General features: G+C 43.6%; 2 protein-coding genes across 2 annotated transcripts in view; one reads left to right on the top strand and one right to left on the bottom strand.

The window, feature by feature from the left end:
* Positions 1–27991, top strand: part of LOC114642067 (uncharacterized) — a 94464-nt gene that overhangs the window by 33355 nt on the left and 33118 nt on the right. The gene's annotated exons all lie outside the window — the stretch shown is intronic.
* The window catches only part of LOC114642072 (uncharacterized), a 33750-nt gene continuing 5769 nt past the window's right edge, over positions 11–27991 (bottom strand). Inside the window, 2 exon segments of the mRNA XM_028791057.2 lie at positions 11–1304; positions 1306–1906. Of these exon segments, the coding sequence (XP_028646890.1) occupies positions 600–1304; positions 1306–1906 (1306 nt within the window). The 3' untranslated portion in view covers positions 11–599.

Genomic DNA, 27991 nt, shown 5'->3' with positions numbered 1-27991 from the left:
TGGATGGATGGATGGATATTTCATAGGTGCTCAGGCGCCCTATAACATATATGAACCCAAAGATGTTTTCTCTAGCATGAAGTGATTGGTGTGGTAGTGGAGCAGCTGCAATCCATGTCAGTGTTCTTCCGACCATATAAGATCAGAGTGAGGAATGTCAGATAGAAAGTGTGAACAATTGTTTCCATGTGTGCAAGTCATTTTAATTACATTGCATCAGTTTGGACATCAACTGTTGGAAAACATTTCCCTGGTTTTCATTACAGTATCTGTTGGGGACAATTATCAGAAGTCATTGGTGAAGGAAACAAGGAGGGAAGCAGTATGGTAGAGACAGACCAGGGCTGCTAAAGCAGAACTCCATGGGACCCACACCATTATGATTGAACAGTCTACAGGGACACATACGAGTCCTCAGTTTCTTTGGTGGGATTTCAAAGCAGAAAGCTGCTGTTGTTTCATGGACGGTGTTCCAAGACACAAACACATGCCTGTGCAGCATTTGGCCTAATCCCGTGATCTGTTTGACTTTCCCTTCAAGCGGTAGTTGACATTTCACGTTCAGAAGGCCATCCTCCTAAATGAAATTAGCAATGCCTTCATCTCAAAATGCCACTTTCTCCAATGACTTTATTGACCCTTGGTACCAACTCCTTGTGATATTCCCACAGTTTGGTGTCCACAATCAGCTCCTCTTTGGACAGATGTCCCTGTAAAGGCACCCGCACATGTACGATCCTACAGACGTCAAAAGGAACCCTGTATTCATTTCCAAACCTCTTCAGAACAGAGTGCACCGATGTCTGCTCCACTTTACGGGGGTTAACTATGATCTTGGTGGGATTTACAATGTGTTTGCGGTCTGGCTCCCTATGGATGTGTTCCATGATATTTATTCCTGGTACTTGCCTCCACAGTGATAGATTGAACCTTCCGCTATCGTCAAACACGTTAAATGGATAGATGTGGTTCTCTACTAGGAACACGCCCGTGTCAGGCTGTTTCTTTTCCAACTCATCCATCATCAGGTTCAGATTTGTGTGCTGGTAAGGAGCAATGATTTCATCAATGTCATTAAGAAGCAGGAACCTGGACTTGTACATGTTGCGATAAATACAGTCATTGAGAGTTGTGAGCTGGCCGAAGTAGTGAATGTCCCCACCGTGCTCTTCAAATCTCCAGCCACGTGAAGGATTGAGGAAGTTAGAGATCGGCCAAGGGATCACCTCCAACATGTCCTCGTTTACATAGTAATGCAGGACCTTCTCCAGCATGTGGCTGCTGCTGGTGTTGTAGATCACTACTCCTCCCGATCCCCAGTATCTTGTACACCTCCATGGTCTGGATGAACTGCAAGACATTGTTGTAGTCCCCAAAGAGATTGGAGATACAGACGGTCAAGTCTCGCTCAAAGCCGTTGTTACGCTGCTGCAGGTTTTGAATGGGCATCAAGCTGTCATTATTCTGCACGGACCCTTGTGTTTGAAGGCCGACATGTGTGGCCTTACACCTGTAAGATGTTTCACAAAAAACATCCGCAGTTACGAATGGGAAGCCAAAGTTGTCACTGTGCTGCTCTACCTGAGCTGGGCTGGTGAACAGGACGCCGTTGTTGCAGTTAAAAATGCACTGAAGATCGTGTGGCCCTGGTCTGTAAAACATGGTGATGATCCGAACAGTTCCCTTTCCTTTCCTTTCATCCAAGTAGGCAGACACTTGAAGATGCCTGGTGCCTTTGATGGGAGAGATGGTCTCATTAAGGAAGAGAAGGCTGAGGTTAGGGCCCAGGTAGAGAAACTCTGGGCCCCCTTGCAAGTCATTGAAAACCCAGAGGACAACGAGCAGCACAAGGAAGAGGAAAATCCAGAATGTCTGTTGAAGGTTCTTTCTAGACATAGTCACACAGCTGCAAAACAAACAGAAGAAATCATTAGCAAAGAAATCGATTAAATGCATGGCCCACATGCTATTAGGCTGCACACTTCAAACAATGAATGAATAGCAAGTTAATGAAATTTGTGAGAGATCTGGAAATATCCCTGTTGTCCATATTAAGCTATCTTGAAATTGTCAAGATGTCTTAAATCCATAATGGCTTGGAGTAAATAGAACCAAAAGTTACAAATATCCTGTGTGAATTTGAAAAGGTGGTCAACAAAAAGAACGGTTGGTAGGCAGGCTGAGGGGTCATTTAATGTGCGTTGAACCAGAAAGCAAAACCAACACATTGAGCAAGGCCATAGTCTTCAGCAAAGGGATTTTAGCACTAAAGTCTTCTTAGAAGGGCCTTATAGCTTCCACTATGCTAGTATGGCCACCAGGGGCCAACTCCTGACACAAGCGCACAGACACGAGTCTCTGTTTAAATAAAAGGTTGAATTTTGCGAATCCCGTTACACAGATCTCCAAAGGGGACAACTTAACACAAAACACTCTTCAATGACTTCCTCCTCACTTCTGCTCCGCCCAGGAAATTTTGACTGCTTCCCCCAACTCTGGCTCTAATGTGCTGGAGTGGGATTGCTTCTTTTCCATGGGACCCAAGAACTTACGATGTCATGAGATTGTCCCTCGGAAGCACTTCTGGGTAAGGCTGACACACCATGAAGATAGAATGAGTACCTGAACACCCCGACCCCCAAAAAACCCCTGGCGTACCTCACAGCACCAAACAAGGCTGCTGCCCCACAAGACTACAATACCCAGCCTGCCTTGTGGGTGTCTGTGTGAAAATCCTAGCCTGGGTATACTGCCTCCCAGTGTTTTGGGGAGAAAACCAACCTGAATAAATTGTCATTACAGTGTGCCTCCAGGCTGGTTAAGGTTCCATGTTCTGACCCAGATGGGATGACAGTTCATGCCTGCCATCCATCACACTAGTTAGATTGCCAAAGGCAGAATACAGCCAACCAGTCAGTGAAAGTTAAATGGTCCAAAATAGAAGGTTATGGCCAGAGAAATGATCGACAGAATCCAAAAGATAAACGCCAAAAAACAAAGTCAAGAAGCAAGTCGAGAATTCTCACTAGCAATGAATTCACAGAGAAGAGTCTCCCACTTTGCAAAAAAATGTCTCACCATAAGTTACATTCACCCCATTAGCATATTTTCATCTAATCTGTAAGCTTTCTGTTCGCGTGGCAAAATGTGTGTTTCAGCGCAGAAGAGGAAAAGGGATGGCAGCTGAAGAGCACCCCGGGGTGTCTTGATTTGGCGTAGTTTAGTTGTACTAATTCAGTGGTGACACAATTCTGAGGGCTCTGGCAACAGTGCCACCTGCTGGACGACTTTATGTTTAAAATAAGAGAAGTCGATCGCTGTAAAACTAAACAGGTTTGATCGAGTCTGTCTGTAGCTTGATTACACGGCATTGATATTTGTGCGTTTGCTGTATTTACTTATTTCTGTTTAGAAACCACACAGATACCCGCAAAATCTAACAAAACAAGCCGTATGGGCGTCCTTGTTAGAGAGACAGTAATAATTAACAGACACGTAGCATGCACGTGTCAGAGGGGGACATTTTTTTGTGCACTGGGTGGTTCCATTAGGCACCCATTGTTGGGACTGGGAGGGTGAGAAGTTAAAAGGCTGTCTGCAGGATGGAGGTATTTGCCGTATTTCAAAGGAGTCACTTTGGCTGGTTGAGATTACAAACAATACCAAGTTGTGATAACAGAACTGCTCCTTCCTTGGAGGATGTCTGTATTTACCTGAAATTAACATGTTTGACAATATTGGTTTCTAATCAGCAGATCTGTACTCATTAATGGTTGGTAACAATACACTTTGTTAACTTGTGTTTTCATTAATTGTTAAACCCAGGAAATTTAGATGTGCCATTGATTAAACTGATTGTCCAGGACTGACAACATCAGGGACTGAAGGAGATTTAAACTCCTGGGCAGCAGAAGGCAGGGGGACAGTCCACAGAAAAATGCTGCCAAGACACTCGGACAGAGCACAGGGGCTCGCAGGCAGACAAGGGTACGTGGTTGGCACAACGTGAGGCACAAGGACGGCAACACTTCCAGGGAGGAAGAGACAGCTCCACAAGGAGACACCGGTTGTGGGTCCAGCGAGAGAGGGAAGCCGCATGAAAGGACCAAGCAAAGCTGGCAGACGAGAAATGAGGCGTGCCGAGGTCACAGCAACACAAGGAGCTCAGAGTTGGAAAAAAAAAGGAACGACGAAGAGACGCTGACAGGGGTTCAATGTTTTGACACAACTTCTGTTGGGAAACGAGTATCCAGTGAACAGAGTGCATCTGTGAACAGTTGAACGATTAAGTGTTGGGTTAACACAGTGAGCAACTTGGACTCTGCACCACTAAAGGTTGTATCCTCCAATTCTTGGTTTTAATGGACTTTTAAAGTATGGACTGTGTGTTTTCCTTTTTTAAAAAAAGGAAATTAATTCCTGATATGTTTAGATTTTGTTATGTTCATTTATCTTTTTAATGTACCTTATATTGTCTTGTGTAATAGAACTTACTGTTGCTTTTTTCTGAAATTTCTGTTGTGTCTTTCATTGTGTGTTTACTCACCGCCCAATTTAAAGAACCCTGTGTGCTGTTATTGGTAAATTTCAGGAGTTCCCAGTCTCTTAATAAAACTGGGTGGCGTAGTCGGATATTTTAATGGTGACAAAGTTAGATTACCTGTAAGTGTGACCAGACACCTGTTACACACGTGAGCATGTATTATGGGCTGTCAGCGGAGATGTAAGATTCATGTGTGTTTGTTTTACTTTGTTTGTTAATTTCCTTAAGGAGTTATAATAATGCCAATAGTTGAGAATTTCTAATATACCAAATCAGTTACGAAGTGTGTGTTAATGACTAGAGGTGGATTTATTTGCATTTGACTTGTATTGTATGTTTGTTATACGTTAAGTTAAGATGCCATGTTGCTTAAAGTGTACTGTTTAGCGCTAATATGTTGGGAATGTGCCTTAGTGTTATTTACATTCAGCAATATCCTTTCAATAACAGTTTATGTTTTTACACCAATGTACTTTACTATTAGTTTGTTGATACTGTTTACTGATAAACTTCACTGATTTGGATCTTATACTGCCGATAAGCTAATGCCTAATTTGAGTAATACAGACATCTAGTGGACTTTTGTGTAATTTACCAATAAGTTTTATGTATTTTTTTTTGATTGTAGACCAGACAACCAAACCTATTTAAATACTTCGAATAAATAAGTCAATTTCACTCTAAGGTGCTGTGCGGAATTCTCTGCCTCATTTACCAATGTCCTGACCGACACTACAAGTCCTGAACTCCTCACAGATACAGTAGTCCTTTGCTACAGTCCTACACTAACAACCTAAGATTTCTCGAAGTGCATCACAGATATCAGAATAAGAGGTATACAGTATGTAGGAATATCTTTAAATCATTTCATTATATAGTCAAATTATTAAACAATATCTTTAAATTACTTAAATATATCCAGAAACAATTTACAAGTAATATTTCTATATTTCAAGATATATTTTAAACGATGTGAATGTGTCTCTAAATAATTATTTGGCTTCCCATACATTTCCAATTTAATTCCAGTTTGTTTAAAAATAGCATTACACGTTAAATTTGCCGTTTCTTTGCCAGTGAATGCAAAAAAAAAAGAGAACTAAGCGCCATTAATGGCCAACAGAAGAACATCTATTACATCCAGTAGCATAATTTGCTTTTACTGTCTTAATTTGATTTACTTGACTAGCGACTTGGCGCGCGTGCTACGCTGCGCGTTGGATGACCACAGTCGAAGGACTCCCTGTTTAAACGCGCCTGGCAGTCGTGAACTGGGTCCTTCATTGCACCGCATTTGATTTTTGCATGGGAAAGAAAATTTCAAAACAAAACCCATGATTCACGAAGTGTGGGACGCAGACTAATCAGAATCGTATACATTGTGTAAATGGTTGTAAGGAAGAGGAGTGGAGACGCGTCGTTGCGGTAATGTCTGTGAGTGGTGAGTGTCAGTTTGTTGCGAGCGAGAACGGTGAGAGCGTTCACTCGGAGTTTCTTGGGAGACCGTACGTTTCTGTATATTACGGTTGTTTTGCAATCGTAAGGACCTGTCGTCGGGTGTCTCATTGGCACACTTTTGCCTCTTTCTTTCGAGATCACGGCGTAATATGTCTTATCTCTCTGTAGAGGTTTCAGTTGCCTTTCGTTGTACGGCAGAGACGTGTCGTTGAGCTAATCTGTGTGAATGCTGAGTGTCCGTTTCTTGCGAGCGACTGGCACGCCTTTGCCTCTTTGCTTCGTGATCACACTGTAATGTGTCCTCTCTCGCAGGAGCAGGTTCAGTTGCCTTTCGTTTCGGCATTGTTCGATAAGGTCTCCTCCATACAGACTCAGACATGGGGCTCGAAATACTGAAGTGCACATGTAGCAAAGTGTAAATGTTATTTATAATTAAATTTTTTTTTTTTTGTTATGAACTTCCCCAAAAGAGTTGATCCCTGTAAATAGTTAATAGTATATCAACAATATAATCTGTTGTAGTACGGGCGTTAATTAGCGTCACACCTCATAACCTGCATACACCACGTTTCTACGGGGCGGCTATACAGCCAAAAGGAACCCGGACCCAGACACGGACACCGCGCTGGACTTTTATTATATAGATAGCTCTTTTACTTTTTAGAAGACGGGCTGACATGAAATTGATCAACGGAGACCTCTGCGATAACGTTTGCAGTGCGCCATCTACTGGAATGTTTTTTAATGCACGTACTTAGAAGGGCAGCAATGTGAAACAGTACTAGTGCTGCTGCCTCACGGTAAGTGAGCCAGGGTTCACATCTCGGTTCGGTCCTGCATGGAGTTTACATGTCCTCCCTCGTGCCTGCATGGCTTTCCTCCCACTAACCAAAGCCTTGCAGGTTAGTTGAACTGGTAATACTAAATTGGCCCTAGTGGGTGTTTGGTGTGTGTGTGTGTTTGTTTACACTGTGATAGACTGGCGCCATGTCCAGTGTTTGTTCCTGCCTTGTGCTAGCTGGGGTAGGCTCCAGAGCATTCCCGACCCCCCCCCCAAAATTTGACCCTAGTCTGAAGTAAGCAGGTTAGAAAATTATGACACGTAGAAATAAAATGAATTGTATTTGTCATTCCACCAGGTAGCACATCAAAAAACATTTGTAGTAAATAGTAGCTTGTGATGCATTTGACTCTGTTTTATGTCATTTGGTATTGGCTTCCTAAAAGCAGTGTTAATGTTTGTGATGTGCCATCTGTTGGAATGAAATATGCAATTTATATATCTCTGTTTTGTGTCATTTCGTACTGGATTTCTAAAAGCAGTGGTAGTGTTTGTGATGTGTCATTTGTTGGAATGAAAAATGTAATCTATATGTCTCTGTTTTAAGGCATTTGGTACTGAATACCTAAAAGCAGTGTTAATGCAGAGCGGAGACGTCTTGAAGGGACATATGGAGACACCAGAGACTGGAGATACTGAAAATCAGAACCATTCTCACAATCCTGTAAGTTAATATAATTGTTTTGAACTAGATCCTTGCACCAACAGGAGGACAGTGACAAGACCTAAGCAGAGCAGAAATGGGAGAGAAAATAGGAACAGCGAACACCAGACAATAAGCAGCTGCTCCTGGGGAGCTGGAGAGGAAGTTGCATTGCTAATAATTACTGAAGTAAGGTTGTATGAAAGCTGAGGAGGTTCCAGAATCCCAAGTGTCATCTCTTCCCTGGACTACCTTTCCCTACAATGACGTCCCACCTGTGGTCTCCAGCTCCCTACCACCACTTCCTGGGCTGTCCATCTCTGCTGATTAAGTGAGGAGAGCTCTGCGTGAACAAGGTTGCAGGACCAGATGCAGTCAACTCAAGGCGCTGAAACATATTCCAGCCAGCTCTGTGCGGGTCCTTCATCACTTGGTCTCCCTAAGCCTGAGTTTGTAGAGGGCTCCCCAGCTGTGGGAAAAAACGTCCTTTATAATCCCAGTACCCAAGGAAGGGCATTCCAGTGATGTCAAGGACTTCCAACTCCACATACATCATGAAGACCCTTTAAGAGACTGCTCCTAAAACAGCTAAGAGCCCTGGTTTCAGAACATCTGGATTTTCTACAGGCACATATACAGGTGCGGAGGATGTTCTGATCTCCATGCTCCACAGAGCCTCCTCCCAATTAGACAAAGCCGGCAGCACAGTCACGATTGGGTTCTCTGACTTTTTCAGTGCTTTTAACACCAACCTGCCTCATCGACTGGGAAAAAAGCTCAAGGCTATGAATCTTGATGTCCTCCCAGTCTCCTGGATCATGGACTACCTGACCAACAGACAGCAATTGGTGAGGTTCAGGGACTGTGTGTCAGAAATGGTGGCATATAATTGTCCTGTCCCCTTTCCTGTTTACCTTCTAGACACCCAGTATAAACCCAGCATTTGCCACTTAGAGAACTTCTCAGATGACTTGTCCATCATATGATGCACTAATAATGGAGACTAGTCAGAGTACAGGATGAATATGGGGGACTTTGTCTTGTGGTGCAGGGAGTACCACATGCAACTCAACATCAGCAAGACAAAAGAACTGGTGGTGGACCTCCAAAAGCCTCCGAGACTGGTCACCACTCATGGAGAGGACGTGAAAGTGGTGCAGAGCTACAAGTATTTCGAGGTTCACAAAACACCAAACTGCACTGGTCTGACACCATAGTGATGCCGGACAAGAAGGGCCAGGGCAGAGTGGACTTCCCAAGGAGACTCCAGTCTTCTGTTGTATGCAGCAAGCTGCTGGAAATGTTCTATCAGACCGTGGTGGCCTCTGTTGTTGTTTTATGCCGTGGTCTCCTGGGGGAAGCAACACAAACTTCTCAGGAAAGCCTCCACCACCACAGGGTGAACTCTGGACACACTGCAGCCTGTTGGGGAAAAGAAGATGACAGCAAAATTGGACCCCATCACAAAAAATGTCCAGAGGGGATCAGGGCCATCTTAATGCATGGGTATGCTGGGCAGTTGCCCGGGGGTCCCACAAGAATAGGGGCCCCACGCTAATCTACAGTATGTACAGCATGTTGTGACTTGCTGTCAATAAATAGATACTATACTGTCTCTATTATATAAAAAAAATCTTTTGACGCAATGAGACTTTTTGGAGACGAGACATTTTGTAAAAATATTTTTCAAGTCCCGCGAGACAAGACTTTGGCCATGAGATATTTTCAAGTCACGCCCTCTTATCAAATATTTTCAAACAAGACTGACAAGTCCTCTCACCTCTCATTCGTGTGATTGTTTTTGTGAGATGCACTTCCTGCGCTCTTGTAAATTTTAACATTTTCCACACTTTAAGTTCCCAATTAAAGAAGACGTATTATGTCCAAATCTTATTGAAGAATTTCATCCCGAAGGGTTATCAACAGAAGAAATGAGTACACAAGTAACCCTAGCACCGAGAAATGATGAAGTCAAACGAATTAACTCTAAAAATGTCGATTGGTTACATGGCATCCATCCATCCATCCATTGTCCAACCCGCTGAATCCAAACACAGGGTCACGGGGGTCTGCTGGAGCCAATCCCAGCCAACACAGGGCACAAGGCAGGAACCAATCCCGGGCAGGGTGCCAACCCACCGCAGTGGTTACACGGCAAATTGGTTAAATGCGTATCAATAGACTCTACTGAACCAGTTGGTAGTGATGGTGTGAAAGATGAAAACATCAGCTTACAATATCATGAAGGATAATTACAACCGTTAACACCGTCTGGTCTTACACCACACAATTACTGTAGAAAGAAGGCTGTATCCAAGAAAGGTAAATCTTCTGCAGATAACATGAGACACCAAAGGAGATCTTGATATGCGATTCGTATTAAAACGTTTACAGTTTCCTGTTAGAATAGCTTTTGCTTTAACAATTAACAAATAGCAGAGCCAAACATTTGAAAAACTCATTTTATTTAACAGAGAGAAAGAAACAAAACTGTGTACTAGGGATACAACTGAACTGTAAGTACAGAAAGCCATTTTAAAATTATGGGGTTTTAACAGTATTTTTGTAAATGTTCCACAGTATTACTCTGGAGAATTTCTATTGGTAAAGTATTCCAAATTTCCCAAATTCCAAAAAAGAGCAAAAAGCCACCTCACCTCTTCTATTCAGCTCTCTTGGAATTATAAGCAGACCTTCATTTGAAGATCTGAGGTTACGACTTGGAGTGTTAAGGGGACAGACATTCCAAAATATAGGTTGGGGCGAGATTAGGCATTGTAAACCATTTAGCAATATTTTAAAGTCAAGTCTAAACGACACAGGTAACCATTGAAATGATGCTAAAACTGGTGAAATGTGCTCAGATTTTCTTTTTCTTATTTTCAGATATACAGTTAGGTCCATAAATATTTGGGCAGAGACAACTTTTTTCTAATTTTGGTTCTGTACATTACCACAATGAATTTTAAATAAAACAACTCAGATGCAGTTGAAGTGCAGACTTTCAGCTTTAATTCAGTGGGTGAACAAAACGATTGCATAAAAATGTGAGGCAACTAAAGCATTTTTTGAACACAATCCCTTCTTCATTTCAGGGGCTCAAAAGTAATTGGACAATTGACTCAAAGGCTATTTCATGGGCAGGTGTGGTCAAGTCCGTCGTTATGTCCTTATCAATTAAACAGATAAAAGGCCTGGAGTTGATTTGAGGTGTGGTGCTTGCATGTGGAAGATTTTGCTGTGAACAGACAACATGCGGTCAAAGGAGCTCTCCATGCAGGTGACAGAAGCCATCCTTAAGCTGTGAAAACAGAAAAAACCCATCCGAGAAATTGCTACAATATTACGAGTGGCACAATCTACAGTTTGGTACATCCTGAGAAAGAAAGCAAGCACTGGTGAACTCAGCAACGCAAAAAGACCTGGACATCCACGGAAGACAACAGTGGTGGATGATTGCAGAATCATTTCCATGGTGAAGAGAAACTCCTTCACAATAGCCAACCAAGTGAACAACACTCTCCAGGGGGTAGGCGTATAGATATCCAAGTCTACCATAAAGAGAAGACTCCATGAAAGTAAATACAGAGGGTGCACTGCAGGGTGCCAGCCACTCATAAGCCTCAAGATCAGAAAGGCTAAATTGGACTTTGCTAAAGAACATCTAAAAAAGCCAGCACAGTTCTGGAAAAACATTCTTTGGACAGATGAAACCAAGATCAACCTCTACCAGAATGATGGCAAGAAAAAAGTATGGAGAAGGCGTGGAACAGCTCATTATCCAAAGCATAGCACATCATCTGTAAAACACAGTGGAGGGAGGCAGTGTGATGGCTGCCAGTGGCACTGGGACACTCGTGTTTATTGATGATGTGACACAGGACAGAAGCAGCTGCATGAATTCTGAGGTGTTCAGAGACATACTGTCTGCTCAAATCCAGCTAAATACAGCAGTCAAATTGATTCATGATACAGATGGACAATGACCCAAAACATACAGCCAAAGCAACCCAGGAGTTTATTAAAGCAAAGAAGTGGAAAATTATTGAATGGCCAAGTCAGTCACCTGATCTTAACCCAACTGAGCAGGCATTTCACTTGTTGAAGACTAAACTTCAGACAGAAAGGCCCACAAACCAACAGCAACTGAAAGTAAAGGCAGTAAAGGCCTGGCAGAGCATTAAAAAGGAGGAAACCCAACATCTGGTGATGTCCAGGAGTTCAAGACTTCAGGCTGTCATTGCCAGCAAAGGGTTTTCAACCAAGTATTAGAAATGAACATTTGATTTCCAGTTATTTAATTTGTCCAATTACTTTTGAGCCCCTGAAATGAAGGGATTGTGTTAAAAAAATTCTTTAGTTGCCTCACATTTTTATGCAATCGTTTTGTTCACCCACTGAATTAAAGCTGAAAGTCTGCACTTCAACTGCATCTGAGTTGTTTTATTTAAAATTCATTGTGGTAATGTACAGAACCAAAATTAGAAAAAAGTTGTCTCTGCCCAAATATTTATGGACCTAACTGTAATCTCCTCTTCCTCTCTCAGAATCAACATCAAATCTTCTTTAACCCGTAGTTTGTCAAAATGGACAATCGGGCTTTTCAGTTTTGAGGCATTCAATCCACTTATGTGGTAAGCTGTTGGTGAAGTCCTCTTCAATTATATTTTAGAGGATAGTTCAGCTATGAATTTCACTTGGTTAGGACTTTCATGGTTTTCTGGGACACCTTTGACGCTGATGTTGATCCTTCTATATGTGGGATCTATAAGGGTCCACAGAGTCTACAATAGATTCAAGCTTCAGACCTCCACATCTCTGCTTCCTTGATGAGCCAATCAAATTGCACACATCCAATAATATTTTGGAGCTTTTGTGTAACACGTCACTCATGTCACACAACATGCCCAGTCATTTGTGTCTGAACATTTCAAGGAGTAACTTGTGTGTCATTGTCATCGAACAGCCTGACACTTTACTTAAGGTTAAGGTTGTCAGAAGTGTGATGATAATTGTAGCATCTTGTAGTGCGTGTGACGTGTAGTTCTGGGGGCCGCAGTCAGAGCAGTCTTGGAGTTTTCGCTGCACGTGTGAATCATTTGACATAACCTTACAACCCAATTCACTGCTCGGCAGAGCTCTGGTGGTCTGCACTTAGACCCTTCCACTATTCTCACGTGCTGACACTTTATTAAGTAGACCTGAACAGAGAGTCCCAAACCCCAGCATGGTCCTCCCATGTTAAGACTCACCAGCCTGTCACAATCTACATCTCCATTTATGGTTGCTATTAAAGTTTAGTGCTACTGTGTCTTAACACTTCTCCTGATCTTTTGTATTTCTAACTCCAAGTGATAAGACAGAAAACCAAAACAAGCAATACAGGTTTATACTTTTTATTCATACCTGATACACTCACTGAGCAAATTGTTAGGACAGAATCCTCTTATTGATGAGAATGACCAGGATTGTTTGAGCTGAAAGAAAGGCTGCAGTGAATCAGATAGCCACTCTATGCATCTGTGGTGAGCAGAAAAGGAAAGGTGCTATATAAATATTATTATTAGTATTACTATTTGTAAAACTTTGAGGAAGTTTGGGCCACAGCAGTGGAGGACCACATCAGGTTCCACTCCTGTTGACCAAGAACAGAAAGCTGAAGGTGCAACCAGCCCACCCTTATACCTCCTCGTAAGACGTCAGGTTTTGTTGGAACGTTTGGAAGTTTTTTTGGAATGAACGGAAATTTCCACTTTAGAAATAACACGATCTAAACATGAAGTGGAAGACTAAGGTTGCCCAGGCTGCCCTTGTGGACAACTACGATCAGGGAGGCTACTGATTTGACCCATTAACGGATGTGGTGGTGTCATGCGCTGGTGGATGAGCTCGAGAGGGAGGCACAGTCCGAGCGCTATGTCGGCTTCTTGGAGGTAGGAAATGCGCAGAAATGTCAGACGATATTTCAACAAAACAGTCAAGTGTAAGTTCATTAATCTCTAGAAGTTCTAACACTTCGAGGCATGTGGAATTACTGATGTGAAAGTGGTGTGCACTTTATTTTAGTTTCGGTTTAGTTGGGACAGGAGCTCAAATCGGGGTTGAAAACTGATGTAAACCTCTATGGTAATGAAGCTCACTTGAACCGGGGATTTTAATAACACATCTCCACACCAGTGCCGAGGCTTAGGCGCGCTTAGCATTTCCTCCCTTTTGTAGGGACTTCTTGACAAACTGAGCAGAACGCTCCCTAAAATGTCAAAGAAAGATCATCAGACGTCCACCAGACTACATGCAAGCGACAAATTCCATAGATAGCTATTTTGTCACTACGTTAATCTCTTTAGAGCAGCCTGTGGATAAATAGCAGTGGAGGACGTGCAGATTTTTCTTCCGGACTGCTCCAAACGCTACACATGGTAGATGTGCGAGAATTCAATTTAAAATGAATTATATACGTATTAACCCGTCTACAAACCGTCGAACTCGCCATGTTATTGTCTGCCTACGTCAGCGTTTCTCAACCTTTAAGAGTTTGCGACCCGAGTTTTCATAAAAGTTTTAATCGTGCCCCCCTAACATTTTTTTGAAAGGAGCCCACTAATACCAATTTGTTCTTTTTTAATTAATGATATCCTGTATTTATACGTGTACCACGCGCACATTTTCTCCCGAAAATTAGCATTAGAAAATCAGGTGCGCGTCATACACGAGGAAATTTTTTTCTGTAATGTTTATTTCTTCTGCTTGGTCTCTCTCTCTCTCTCTCTCTCTCTCTCGCTCACTCGCTCACTCGCTCTTTCGTCATGCAACAAAGACAGAAGGGCATTTCGTGGAAAACGTGCCATAAACTCTTCCTATACAATCACAACGTGTATCGTACATGGGGAATTTTTTTTTCGTGATTTTCTTTGTAAAAATTAGGGTGCGCGTCTTACACGAGGGCGCATGGTACACAAGTAAATACGGTATTATAGATGCATATTTTATTATACCTACTTAACTTTTATCAACATTTATCTAACTCTATATTTATTTTTCTAGTATCAGAATGTAGTTTAAGTTAATTTGTTTTGGTTTCAATAGATGTATTTTCATATTTTCGATTCTTGTTTTCTTTTTTTTACATTTTTGCGCCCCCCTTTTTGTTACTTCGCGACCCCCTAGGGGGGCCCGCCCTACAGTTTGAGAACCACTGGCCTATGTAGAGGTCAGCTGCCGGTGCACGACAACGCCCTAAATTCAGATCGGAGTTTCACAGGTAGCTCCGCGTATGACTATCTTTTCTGTAAGTTGAGATGTGATTATTTTTGTGATTTAAATGTTTTGTGTCTGTTGAATTTGAAAACCGCATTCTCTTCTTCCTATCCCGTGTATTTTACAAAAAACGACACGACTGTTCAAAAAGGAAGAAACTATGAATGTGAATTTATTTATTTTAGTTTGCGTGAACTGAACTTTCAGCTAGTTCTTATGAGGTGTGAACTTGCACAACACTGCCATCCACCCAAACCTATTTCTTGGATATGGTTAGTAATTAAAAAGAATCAAATTGTGAGGGAAACCTGTTCAATTTAAATTAAATCAACTTCATAAAAACTTTTGAGCCTGGGAAAATGGCGGAATCATTTTTTATTTCTTAGCTATAGAACAGTGTTCATTAATTTACGGTAGATACACAATGCCTGAATTATGAAATCTTCTGACTTCATTTCAATTCAGTTTTTTAAATTTTTGTCACCAGAGACATTTTGTTCAATTCACCAGTTTAAGGAAGCTGTGTAAAGAAAATGATTTTAATGTCATTCTTCTGAATATATTGCAATTAATTGGATTGTTCTGTAAGTGTTGAAATGCAGCATTAGTTGGGCTTATAGCAATAAGGCAAGTAGTATGTCTTTATGTCACAAAAAGACAATTATTCATAACATATTCCTGCAGCTGAAACAGTTACTAGCAGCTAAACCACTGAATAAATGTAAATATGCATCCAGTTCTGTATATTTGTTTAAAAATATTTTAACCATTAACTTTTGCAATGTAAAGAGAGACGCCCTGATAACGTTCAGATATCACAGCTCTCTGTTTTGATCAAATAATCCAGCACGAGTTTCTCTTTGTGCCAGTGCCATTCTAATCTCTCTTGTGGACATTTAATGAAAAGGAAAAGGAAATTTCAATTCATCTTAGCAGTGAAATCCAAATGTCCTTTTCTCCAGCCACACTTGCCAGCTCATACTGTCCACAACTGAGCTGATTTGCTGACACAATGATGGCAGTTTTAAGGGAGACCGGAGGAATTGATGTCAATAGTGGGGCCTGAACCAGAAATGGTGTAATTGGGGTCCGGGACTGGAAGTGACGTCATCAGTTGGGTCGGAACTGGAAGTGACGTTATTGGGCCTCGGACCAGAAGTGATGTCATCGGGGCCAGGCAGAATTTCCCTTAACTGGTCTGGCATGGAATTACCATTTATACTCGCGTTTAAGTGCTCCTGTGAGTAAGTCGGGGCTTGATTTTACCATATTATTTCCAGCATTTTATAATGTCAGTCGTATAAATCGAATCCAAGAGATTATGATATGCTAACGCCCACCTGAGAGAGTAACCACGGAGCACACTGCCATTTATTTCTATGTATTGTGCCTACGTGACCACATGGTAATACGCGAAATATTCCGAAGGGACATTTGAACTGTTTTGTGTTTTATCATAAGAACATCCCTTATCTACAATGGAGAGTTCAATCAGAAGACAATATGAAGCTGGTTTTAAACTTCAAGTCATTGAAGTGGCAAAAGAACTTGGTAACCGGTGCGAGATTTGAGGAGGCAAAAGGATCTAAAATAAAGAAATGAAGTGTCACATTTTGAACGAGCGTATGGATCGGGATCTGATTCTATGATCAATATTTCTGGTTTCAAGAACCGACTTATATGCGAGTATATGTGGTACTTTCATTCAGGCCCTTTAGCTGCCTTCAATGCGCATGTATATGACAATCTCCATTTATCGATTCAGTCAAGTATAACTCTCAGTCACTCTATGGATCAATTCTGTCCATGTCTTCCAATCTCTCATGGCTTCACTCAGTTCTGCTATGTTCAGTCCAATAACCTTCTGGATGGTACTTGGGTGGCATCTTCCTCTTTTGCCATTGGCCATTTCAAGCATGATATCCTTCTCAAGCGACCTGCTCCGTAATGTAGGAGAGCTTTTGCTTAATTATCTTGGCCTTTAGTGAGAAATTCATTTTGATCTGTTCCAGAACTGTTTGGTTCATTATTCTGGTTGTCCACGAAATGTGAAGCATACACCTGCAGCATCCATCCATCCATTCTCTTCCACTTATCCAAGATCAAGTCGAGGGGGCAGCAGCTTGAGCAGAGATGCCCAGACTTCCCTCTCCCTGGCAACTTCTACTAGATCTTCCGGGGGAATTCCGAGGCGTTCCCAGGCCAGCCGAGAGACATAGTCCCTCCAGCGTGTTCTGGGTCTTCCCCGGGGCTTCCTCCCAGTTAGAAGTGCCCGGAACACCTCACCAGGGAGGCGTCCAGGAGGCATCCTGATCAGATGCCTGAGCCGCCTCATCTGACTCCTCTCAATGCGGAGGAGCAGCGGCTCTACTCTGAGCTCCTCCTGGATGACTGAGCTTCTCACCCTATCTTTAAGGGAGAGCCCAGACACCCTCCGGAGGAAACTCATTTCAGCCGCTTGTATTCGCAATCTCGTTCTTTCATTCATTACCTACCCATAGCTCATGATCATAGGTGAGGGTAGCAACATAGATCGACTGGTAAATTCAGATCATTGCCTTTCGGCTCAGCTCCTTTTTCACCACGACAGACCGATGCAGAGCCAGCATCACTGCAGATGCCCCAACGATCCGCGTGTCGATCTCCCGCTCTATTCTTCCCTCACTCGTGAACAAGACCCCAAGATACTTGAACTCCTCCACTTGGGGCAGGATCTCTCTATCAACCCTGAGAGGGCACTCCACCCTTTTCCAGCTGAGGACTATGGTCTCGGATTTGGAGGTGCTGATTCCCATCCCAGCCGCTCACACTCAGCTACGAACCGATCCAAAGAGAGCTGAAGATCACGGCCTGATGAAGCAAACGGGACAACATCATCTGCAGAAAGCAGTGACCCAATCCTGAGCCCACCAAACCGGACTCCCTTAACGCCCTGGCTGCGCCTAGAAATTCTGTCCATAAAAGTTATGAACAGAATTGGTGACAAAGGGCAGCCCTGGTGGAGTCCAACTCTCACTGGAAACAGGTTCGACTTACTGCCGGCAATGCAGGCCAAGCTCTGACACCGGTTGTACAGGGACCGAACAGCCCCTATCAGGAGGTCCGGTACCCCATACTCCCAGAGCACCCCCCACAGGATTCCCCGAGGGACACAGTCGAATGCCTTTTCCAAGACCACAAAACACATGTAGACTGGTTGGGCAAACTCCCATGCACCCTCCAGGACTCTGCCAAGGGTGTAGAGCTGGCCCACTGTTCTGCGACCAGGACGAAAACCACACTGTTCATCCTGAATCTGAGGTTCTACTATCTGATGGACCCTCCTCTCCAGGACCCCCAAATAGACTTTTCCAGTGAGGCTGAGGAGTGTGATCCCTCTGTAGTTGGAACACACCCTCCGGTCCCCCTTCTTAAAGAGGGGACCACCACCCCGGTCTGCCAATCCAGAGGCACTGTCCCCAATGTCCATGCGATGCTGCAGAGGCATGTCAACCAAGACAGCCGTACAACATCCAGAGCCTTGAGGAACTCCGGGCGTATCTCTTCCACCCCCAGGGCCATGCCACCAAGGAGTTTTTTGACCACCTCAGTGACCTCAGTCCCAGAGATGGGAGAACCCACCACCTAGACCCCAGGCTCTGCTTCCTCATTGGAAGACATGTTAGTGGGATTGTACTCCCCCCACTGATCCACATCATCCTGAGTCGAGGTCAGCAGTGCACCATCCCCACCATATACAGTGTTGACACTGCACTGCTTCCTCCTCCTGAGACGCTGGATGGTGGACCAGAATCTCCTCGAAGCCGTCCGGAAGTCGTTCTCCATGGCCTCCCCAAACTCCTTCCACGCCAGAGTTTTTGCTTCAACAACCACCGAAAACACATTCTGCTTGGCCTACTGGTACCTGTTAGCTGCCTCTGGAGTCCTGCAGGACAAAAGGGTCCTGTAGGTCTCCTTCTTCAGCTTGACGACATCCCTCACCGCTGGTGTCCACCAACGGGTTTGGGGATTGCCACCACGACAGGCACTGACTACCTTACGGCCACTGCTCTTATCAGCCGCCTCAACAATAGAGGCACGGAACATAGCCCATTCAGACTCAATGTCCCCCACTTCCCTCGGGACGTGGTCGAAGTTCTGATGGAGGTGGGAGTTGAAGCTACTTCTGACAGGGGACTCTGCCAGATGTTCCCAGCAGACCCTCACAACATGTTTGGACTTACCAGGCCTGACTGGCATCCTCTCCCACCAACGAAGCCAACTCACCACCAGGTGGTGATCAGTTGACAGCTCCGTCCCTCTCTTCACCCGAGTATCCAGGACATGTGGCCACAAGTCCGATGACAAGACCACGAAGTCGATAATCGAACTGAGGCCTAGGGTGTCTTGGTGCCAGGTACACATAAGGACACTTCTGAGGAGCACAGAAGTCCAATAACAAAACACCACTCGGGTTCAGAACGGGGGGGCCATTCCTCCCAATCACGCCCTTCCAGGTCTCACTGTCATTGCCCACGTGAGCATTGAAGTCTCCCAGCAGAACGAGGGAGTCCTCAGCAGGTGCAGCCTCTAGCACTCCCTCCAGGGACTCCAAAAAGGGTGGGTACTCCGAACTGCTGTTCAGCGCATACGCACAAACAACAGTTTTGGCCCGTCCCCCCACCTGAAGGCGGATGGAGGCTACCCACTCATCTACCGAGGTCTACCGGGGTGAACCTCAATAAACAGGCTCCAAGTCGGGGGACAATAAGTATGCCCACATCCGCTTGGCGCCTCTCACTGTGGGCAACTCCAGAGTGGTTGAGAGTCCAGCCCTTCTCAAGGAGATTGGTTCCAGAGTCCACACTGTGCGTGAGGTGAGCCCGACTATATCTAGCCAGAACCTCTCAACCTCGCGCACTAGCTCAGGCTCCTACCCCTTCAGAGAGGTGACATTCCATGTCCCAAGAGCCAGCTTCTGTAGTCGAGGATTGGACCGCCAATGTCACCACCTTCGGCCATCACCCAACTCACACTGCACCCAACCTCCTTGGCCCCTCCTTCAGGTGGTGAGCCCATGGAAAGGGGGTCCCACGTTTCCTCTTCGGGCTGAGCCCCATGGGTGCAGGCCCAGCCACCAGGCATTTGCCATCAAGCCCGACCTCCAGGCCTGGCTCCAGAAGGGGACCCCAGTGACCCGCGTCCGGGTGAGGGAAAACGCCATCCAATGTTTGTATGCATCATAGGAGGTTTTCTGAACTGCTTTTTGTCACGTCCCTTGCCTAGGACCAGTTTGCCTTGGGTGACCCTACCAGGGGCATAAAGTCCCCGACAACAGAGCTCCTAGATTCACTGGGACACACAAACTCCTCCACCACGATAAGGTGGCGGCTTGAGGAGGGCACATCTGCAGCACCATAGCTCAAAAGCATTGATCTTTCTATACCTATATCAGTATTCTCAGTATCCAGGTTTCGCAGCCATGTGTTATTGGGAAACAATCACATTGACCAATTTACCTCTAGTTGCCAGGCCAGATGTCTTTGCTCTTCCATATTTTGTTCATACTGACCATCATATTTTTTCCAAGAACCAGCCATCTCTTGATCTTAGGGGTGCAGTCACCATCGTGTTCAATTTTAGAGCCAAGAAAGATTAAATCTTCGAGCATTTCAATTTCTTCATTGTTAATCTTGATATTGACGCTTGCATTTTTTTGCTGTTGTCATGATCTTTGTTTCCTTGAATTTCAGGCCCAGTCCAACCTTCTCACTTCCTTCTTTGACTTTCATGATCAGATGTTCGAGATCCTTCTTGTCTTCAGCCAGCATGGTAGTACCATCAGCATATTGGAGGTTGCTGATGTTTCTACCACTTATTTTTATGCCAATCAGCCAGGCTTGCTCATCACATGCCAGGTTCTGCGTACATGTTGAAAATATATATACATATTGTCACAAGAACAGTCCAAAGACATTGAAAAAGGTTTGGGGCAGCCACCTGTATATTGTGTCCTGGATACAAAAGGGTCATTTGTAATGAGATGTGTACAGGTCTGAGTCCAAAACAGAACTGACTTAAAGGCTGTAACTATGGCATCTTTAAAGGCCGTGATGAGAAGTGATGTCATCGGGACCAGGACCGGAACCAGAAGTGACCTCAACCATGGGGCTAGAACCATACGGAATTTCCCGTAGATGATCTGAAGAGGATTGAGGGAGAAAGTCAGTGCAGTTCGCCACCCCCTGGTCTGACATGGAACTACTGTTGTTCAGGTCGATTAGCTGCCTCCCACTCGCACGTGTGTGACAATATATAAGGTATTCCATTTTCACTTGTCTTCAACAATTTGGACAATATATATTATTAAATCCATTACATAACATCCAAATGAAAACCCACTTTAATTCTAGATTTTAATGCGACAAAACAGGACAAACTCTGAGGGTGATGAAGACTCTCACAACCCAATCTAAGTAAAGACTTGGAAGAATTTAAAATGATGGGACATCTTTCTGGTGCTACTTCTTCACCCAGTTGTGCTTCTTATGTTTTGTGATCAGAAGCCAAAGATACAAAAGAGTTTCTGAGGAAGCAGTAATAATCATAATAATAATAATCATTCATAATAATCGAAGTCAATGGCAGTGTAAAGTCAGTGTCAGTGCAAGAACTAGCAACACATTTGGAGAGAGACCTCCAAGCTTTGTGCTTTAAAGGGGGATTCCACTGACCAAGTGGATGAGAAACAGCCGAACCATCTAATTTGTCTATTCCTGAAATAGACACAGAACTATTGAACCAAAGGATTTAGACTTGAGCCACAGTTTGTTCCAAACAGAGCGTGTCCTGGGCGTCCAGTGCTGCACCAAAACTGAAAGTTTTAAATTTCAGATGAAGGTACAAGACAAGCCTGCTACCAAGTGTGATGTCCTATCTATGTGCAGTTCAGTAGGTGACCCCCTTGGATTTTTAGCACCAGTTATACTGCCTACAAAGCTCATCTTAAGAGGCTTTTGCAAAGAGAAATGTAAATGGGATGATGACGTGGAAGTCAGGCATGAGCACAAAGGAAAAAAAATTGGATGGATGACTTAAAATTACTTTCTGGTGTGAATGCTATAATGGAGACACTAGCATCCCAACAGAGATGGGTGGCGATTCCTTGCCTGGACAGGACTTGATAATGGAAGAGTGAGGATGGACAAGCGTCCCAGGTGGGTTGGTAGATGGTACCTTTCCCCTACTGGGAGGAAGGACAGAGGGAGACTGCTTCCCAGAGCCATATATATTCCCCCTACACACAGGGCAGCAGCATCCCTCTGGTGGAACTCCCATTTGTACACACTCAGGGCATATTGGGAACTGTAGTCCTTATGGGCAGCCTTATTGGGTTACGTGGGTACTAGAAGGGGGAACCTGCAGGGGAACACTACCGTTACTTTGAGAGGGATTCCACCTGGCCTGGAAGTGCTTCCAATGTGTGTTACTTGGGCACCAAAGGTACTTCCAGGTCCAGCATAAAGGAAGCCACCACCTCTGCATCAGATGGTCAGAGTCACAAAGCAGTAGACTATCACCACAGAGGTGGTGTATTTTGAATATTATATCATTTTGGACTTGCTTTAACCCTCTGAAGGTGATTTTGTAAAATAAATAACTTGTGTGTTGGGCTGAGTTGTGTCTGGTGTTTGGAGCTCAGGGCACCCCACAATGGCCACATTGGTTATAATGTAAGTAGATGCATCAAACCAGTAGAATCAGGACATACACAGTATGCTCAAACGCACTTCTTTGCAGATGCCAGTGGAGATGCATGGATATGGCACTGTTACATGTCTTCTCTTCGACTAACTAAGAAACATTGTTCATTCTTAGTGAGGAATACAAGAGTGGCACCTTTGGAACATGTCGCAATTCCAAGACTGGCGCTCACAGCAGCTGTTGTGGCAGTCAAATTGGATAAGATCTTAAAAAGTGAACTTAAAATACTCCTTCAAGAGTCAACATTTTGAACTGATAGATTCCGAATGCTAAAATACATCTCAAATGAAAACACTCATTTCAAGACCTTTGTCACCAACAGAGAGTCACAGGGATAAGAGGTCAATCACAACCTTCACAATGGAAGAACGTCACATCTGCCCTGAATCCAGTAGATCAGACATCAAGAGGGCCGAGCATAGAAAGCTTCATCAAGAAGCAAAACATGAACACCAGACCCAGGATTTTTATTGAAGCTAGGCCATAAAGTGACCAAAAAGACCAAACAACTGAATGGTCTCTTCATTTATGAAAACCCAGAAATTAATAACTGTGCAGTTACTGTGAGCAGGTTAGGTGGATTGGCGATTCTAAACTGGCCCCAGTGTGTGCTTGGTGTGTGGGTGTGTTTGTGTGTGTCCTGCGGTGGGTTGGCACCCTGCCTGGGATTGGTTCCTGCCTTGTGCCCTGTGTTGGCTGGGATTGGCTCCAGCAGACCCCCATGACCCTGTGTTCGGATTGGAAAATGGATGGATGGACAGTTTCTGTGACAGACAGAACCTACACTCTGTACTCAGAATGGTCACATTTTTAAAGAAAGAGCTGGCTTGGTTTCTCCGGTTTCAAGAAATACAGTTAAACGTGCAACTGGACAACCTGAAAGTCACCCAGAAAAACATTGCAGAATACCTGACAAAGCACAAACTGACAATTAAACCAAACCAGCATGTTCTCCTGAAGATTTTGCTAAAGCTGGTAGAGCTTATCCACCTCACTCAACTGCAAGAATAATGTAAAGAAAAATGCAGATCTTTAAATTGGACCCAATCCTACAAAAAGAAATATTGAGAGCTGGAGGAAGACTCAGAAAAAAAATTAAATCAGAAGAAGCTGCGGTATGTAGAACACGTATGACGGTGACACTGAACTGGTCTCGAATCAAATCACCAAACAATTTAGGAGCACTTTTAGATTTGGCATGAATGTCATGTCTACTACTGCAAGAACATACCAGAAATAACTCACTACTGGTGACAATCTGAGGCAATGAGTGGAGATCAACAGCCTGATGTACTGAGGAAAAAAGGAAGGAAGAGCTGTAGGGTTTGCTGATCTCGTTGATTTTTCCGCTTCGATTTGCTAAAAACGCCTTTTACACGCCGTGCGCTGAGCTGCGTGTTCACAAAAGGTCACCTTTACCTAAACGGGTGAAGCACTTTTGTTACTCTCATTACTGACGACACCGACGATGGCACTCGGGACACCACAGTCAAAAAGCCTGTGACGGATATGTATGCGTTTTTAAAAAGCCATGGTCGGCCATAGTTGACTGCTGAAGGAAATGTCATGTATGTCGATATTTTTCAAAAGCGCTGTCCGCATCAAAATCCAAGGCACTAATGAATGATGTGGATGTCAGAGGGTCACCATTAAATATCGGCACGAGGCTCGTCCTGATTTTTTTTTTTTTGCTGGATTGACATTTCAGTGATTGCATTCTGACCTTCCGTTTGTTTCCGCAAATCTGAACGGAGATCATCTCTTTCACTTTGAGCGTCGGTCCCTCTGTTAGACAGTCGTTGTCCTTCTGCTTTAAACAACTCGCGCTCTCGAGTCCTTTGGAGAATTGTTTCAAGTTCGGCCATTTTAAGCGTGGTGTAACTGCAGGGCGCCGTACCCAAGGGGGAGGCACTTTTTTGATAATTTTATTTGACGGGGCTTTAGTAAGCTAATGTGTGTTATTTATGTCAAAATTACATCGTTTTTAATGTTTAAAAATGGTTGCAAATTCATATGTTGCAGTTATATTTTACAAATCTGAATCTTCACCAGTACGCCGACTTGGTCTGACCGAAAGGGATGAACCCTTCAATCTCATTATTAATATTTTATTATTATCTCAATCTCAAGATGAAGTGAACTAAAGAGAGCGGTGCTGCTTTTAGAAAAAAAAGAAAAAGGCGAAGGAAGAAGTAGTTTAAAAAAAGAATGAAAGGGCATTATTGAAATACCTCAATCGTAATTAATCATTTTTAATTTTTGCACGATATGTATGTATTATGTTTTATTTTGCAAGGGAGGAAGGTGGGAGAGAGGGCAACTCAAAGACAGCCCCGGGCGACAAAAACTTGTGCCGCAGCAGTTGGCTGTGACGGTAAAAAGCGTTCATTACTTTCAAATATGTACCTTAAGTGTGAATGTTGATGGATTCTGGGTTCTGTGCGATTCCGATCTAATAATACTAATAATAACAGCAATAATAATAATAACAATAATAATAATAATAATACTTTGCATTTATATAGCGCTTTTCTCACTACTCAAAGCGCTCAGCAATTGCAGGTTAAGCGTTAACGTTAAATTATATAAAGTTATTGTCTGTTTTTTACCTGCATTATTATCAATCTTTAATTTAATATTGTTTTTTGTATCAGTAAGGTGCTGCTGGAGTATGGGAATTTCCCCTTGGGATTAATAAAGTATCTATCCTCACAGGTGGCGCAGTGGTAGTGCTGCTGCTTTGCAGTAGGAAGATTGTGGGTTCACTTCCCGGATCTTCTCCCTGTGTGGATAGCGCTTTGAGTACTGAGAAAAGCGCTATATAAATGTAATGAATTATTATTATTATCATCTATCTATCTAGTCCAGCAAAGTAAAACGATGTTCAGATTGTGTTAGTTAATTTAATTTGTTGAACATAGAAAAAATCGCTTTGTAGCAACCGCAAAATACGGAAACGCGATTCCTACACTACACAACCCGTACAGGGGTGGACGATGTTTGAAAGCATAATAGCACAACCATATTCGGTCCTCGTCCCCTCTTGCCACGATTCCCTTCTTAATGATTTGCAGCAAATAAAACGCAACAGGAAGTGGAACAGAAAAAATATATTAACAGTTGCTGTTACATTAACTTGACCGGTGCCGGAGTGCTCCTTAGTGAACCCCTTCCCCAGACGCCCTCCCTAGCGCCCAAATACTAACCCCCGGTTTGACACAGACAAAAAAAAAGGAAAAAAGTAAATAAGAAAAACTGTTCTTTGAGAAAGCAAAAGGAAGATTTCACTTAGTCCAAAATATAGGAAAGCAAGAAACACTGCAGTTTAGTTCCTCCGTGAAGGCAGGAAACACAACCGTCTCCGCGGACTATCACGAAGAATGAAACTCAGGAATCCGACTCACCAGACGGGAGCACCCGGAGATCACCAGACCCTGGCCTCTTTTCGGGGATTCGTCCTTGAATATTTCTTCGGGGTGGCCACCCATGAATAGCAGACGTCCCTGGGTGAAGTAAAATCCTGAATAGTTCTTAGAGCGTGGATAGTCGCTGCGATGCCTTCAGCCTTATCCTTTCTTTTTTCCCTCCCCAACTTGTTCCGCCATTCCCCTTAAAAAGAGAAAGTTTCCCGCCGAAAATCCTTGCCCCTCTTATGGCAACCTTACGTCGGCAACAGGCAGCTGGAAAGTGTACTCGGGCGGGATCCTCCCAGAACTGGACGTCACCAAAGGTGCCTGAAGGGCTATTTAAAACACCCTCCCAGTCAACATTATACAGTGACGGACAATTCAGAAGGCTAACCCGACTGTCCGTTATGTAGCCTTGCTACAACTTGACCACATTATGTTGACTGAGTATAAGTCATTTAAGGAAATAATACTACAAAATATTATTCTCAGTTTACACAACTCAGTTTTGTGGAAATTGTTGACATAACTCAGTTAAGTAAATTCAGGAAGAATTTTTTTTTATAATAATAAGAATAATTCATTAAATTTATATAGCGCTTTTCTCAGTACTCAAAGCGCTATCCACACAGGGAGGAACCGGGAAGCGAACCCACACTCTTTTTGAGTGAGACGAGGGCAGATCAACGGGATCTCCTTTAAGGCTTTTGCTTTCAGGCATAAGATGGGAAAGCTGATCTTGCCTCTTCTTTATTCATAAGGATTTTCAACTAATTCATATTTTGAGCCCGTTCTCAGTTCGCTTCCCGAGACTTCGCCCGGGCTCCACTCAAACATCCTTAAAGGTGCGCGAGTAACTGACCGGCGCTACCTGCAGGCAACATCTTCTCAACTGTAGGTACGTCACAATCGAGCAGTTCCTTAGGCAAAGGTAAGTCAAACTTTTGTTATCTTGGCTAATTTCAAAACTATCATTGCGATGAAAACACGATCACAGTGGTTAGTGTCTTTAGCTTATAGTGCCGATCGTCCATCCATCCATTTTCCAACCCGCTGAATCCGAACACAGGGTCACGGGGGTCTGCTGGAGCCAATCCCAGCCAACACAGGGCACAAGGCAGGAACCAGTCCCGGGCAGGGTGCCAACCCACCACAGCCTATGCAAAAATCCACAGACTAATGAGCCCGAGATAGCAGGAAACAATAATCTCCGCTTACTTATCAGCAACGCACAGTCCGATTAAAACAACATGGACACCAATGTGGAGGACAACAAGAACTCCCTGGGTTCAAGCAGGGCTCGGTCTACCGTATCGATCATCTAGACAGTTGCTGTGGGCGGCATGTTTAGAGGTAGCAGGTGACGTCGGGAGTGACAGTCTCTTGTTGACTCTTTTTTGTCCAGTATGACTCTTGCTATGCCCAAGAAGAAGCAGCCTCTCCCCGCATTATTCAATATTAATTTACAAATAGCGTCGTAGCAACGAGACCAACCCACTGCCACTTTAATTTATACCACTGTGAATGACTGTCATGAAATCCACGGTTCTTCGATTTGACACATGCGGATGATTCCAACAGAACTCCAAAGGGGTCCCTCTTAAACCTCTGGAATTCACATCCTTGCTTGACTCGAGTGGCACTCCAAATGGCCCGAAATTCTCCTTAAACCCTAAACTCCCAGTTTAGTTTAGGAAACAAAAATATCAAAGTTGCCACTGCGGATAAAAACCACCAAACATCGCAGAACCTAAACGAACCGACTTCGAACCGAAAACGTTAAGTTACATATCACCCTATTCGCACAAACTGGCACAGCATTTTGAAAATTGAGTGAGATATGAGAAGAAAGTGGATTTTCCGAAGATGTGACGTCGCCCTCGTCGGTTACATTTACTGCAATACACAAATGGACAAAAACGGAAGATTAAGTTGACCCAGTATTAAAGTTTTGTACTTTTGTTTTCAGCCTGCGATCGACTGGCGTCCAGTCCAGGGATTGTTCCTGTCTTGTGCCCATTATTGCTCTGGATAAATGAATATAGAAAATTAATGATTTATATTTTTCTACTTAAATGTAGGTGCCTGATTTATTATTA

Source organism: Erpetoichthys calabaricus, chromosome 9 (assembly GCF_900747795.2).
Source record: "Erpetoichthys calabaricus chromosome 9, fErpCal1.3, whole genome shotgun sequence".
Classification (NCBI taxonomy): domain Eukaryota; kingdom Metazoa; phylum Chordata; class Cladistia; order Polypteriformes; family Polypteridae; genus Erpetoichthys; species Erpetoichthys calabaricus.
This window is presented reverse-complemented; position numbering and strand designations above follow the sequence as displayed.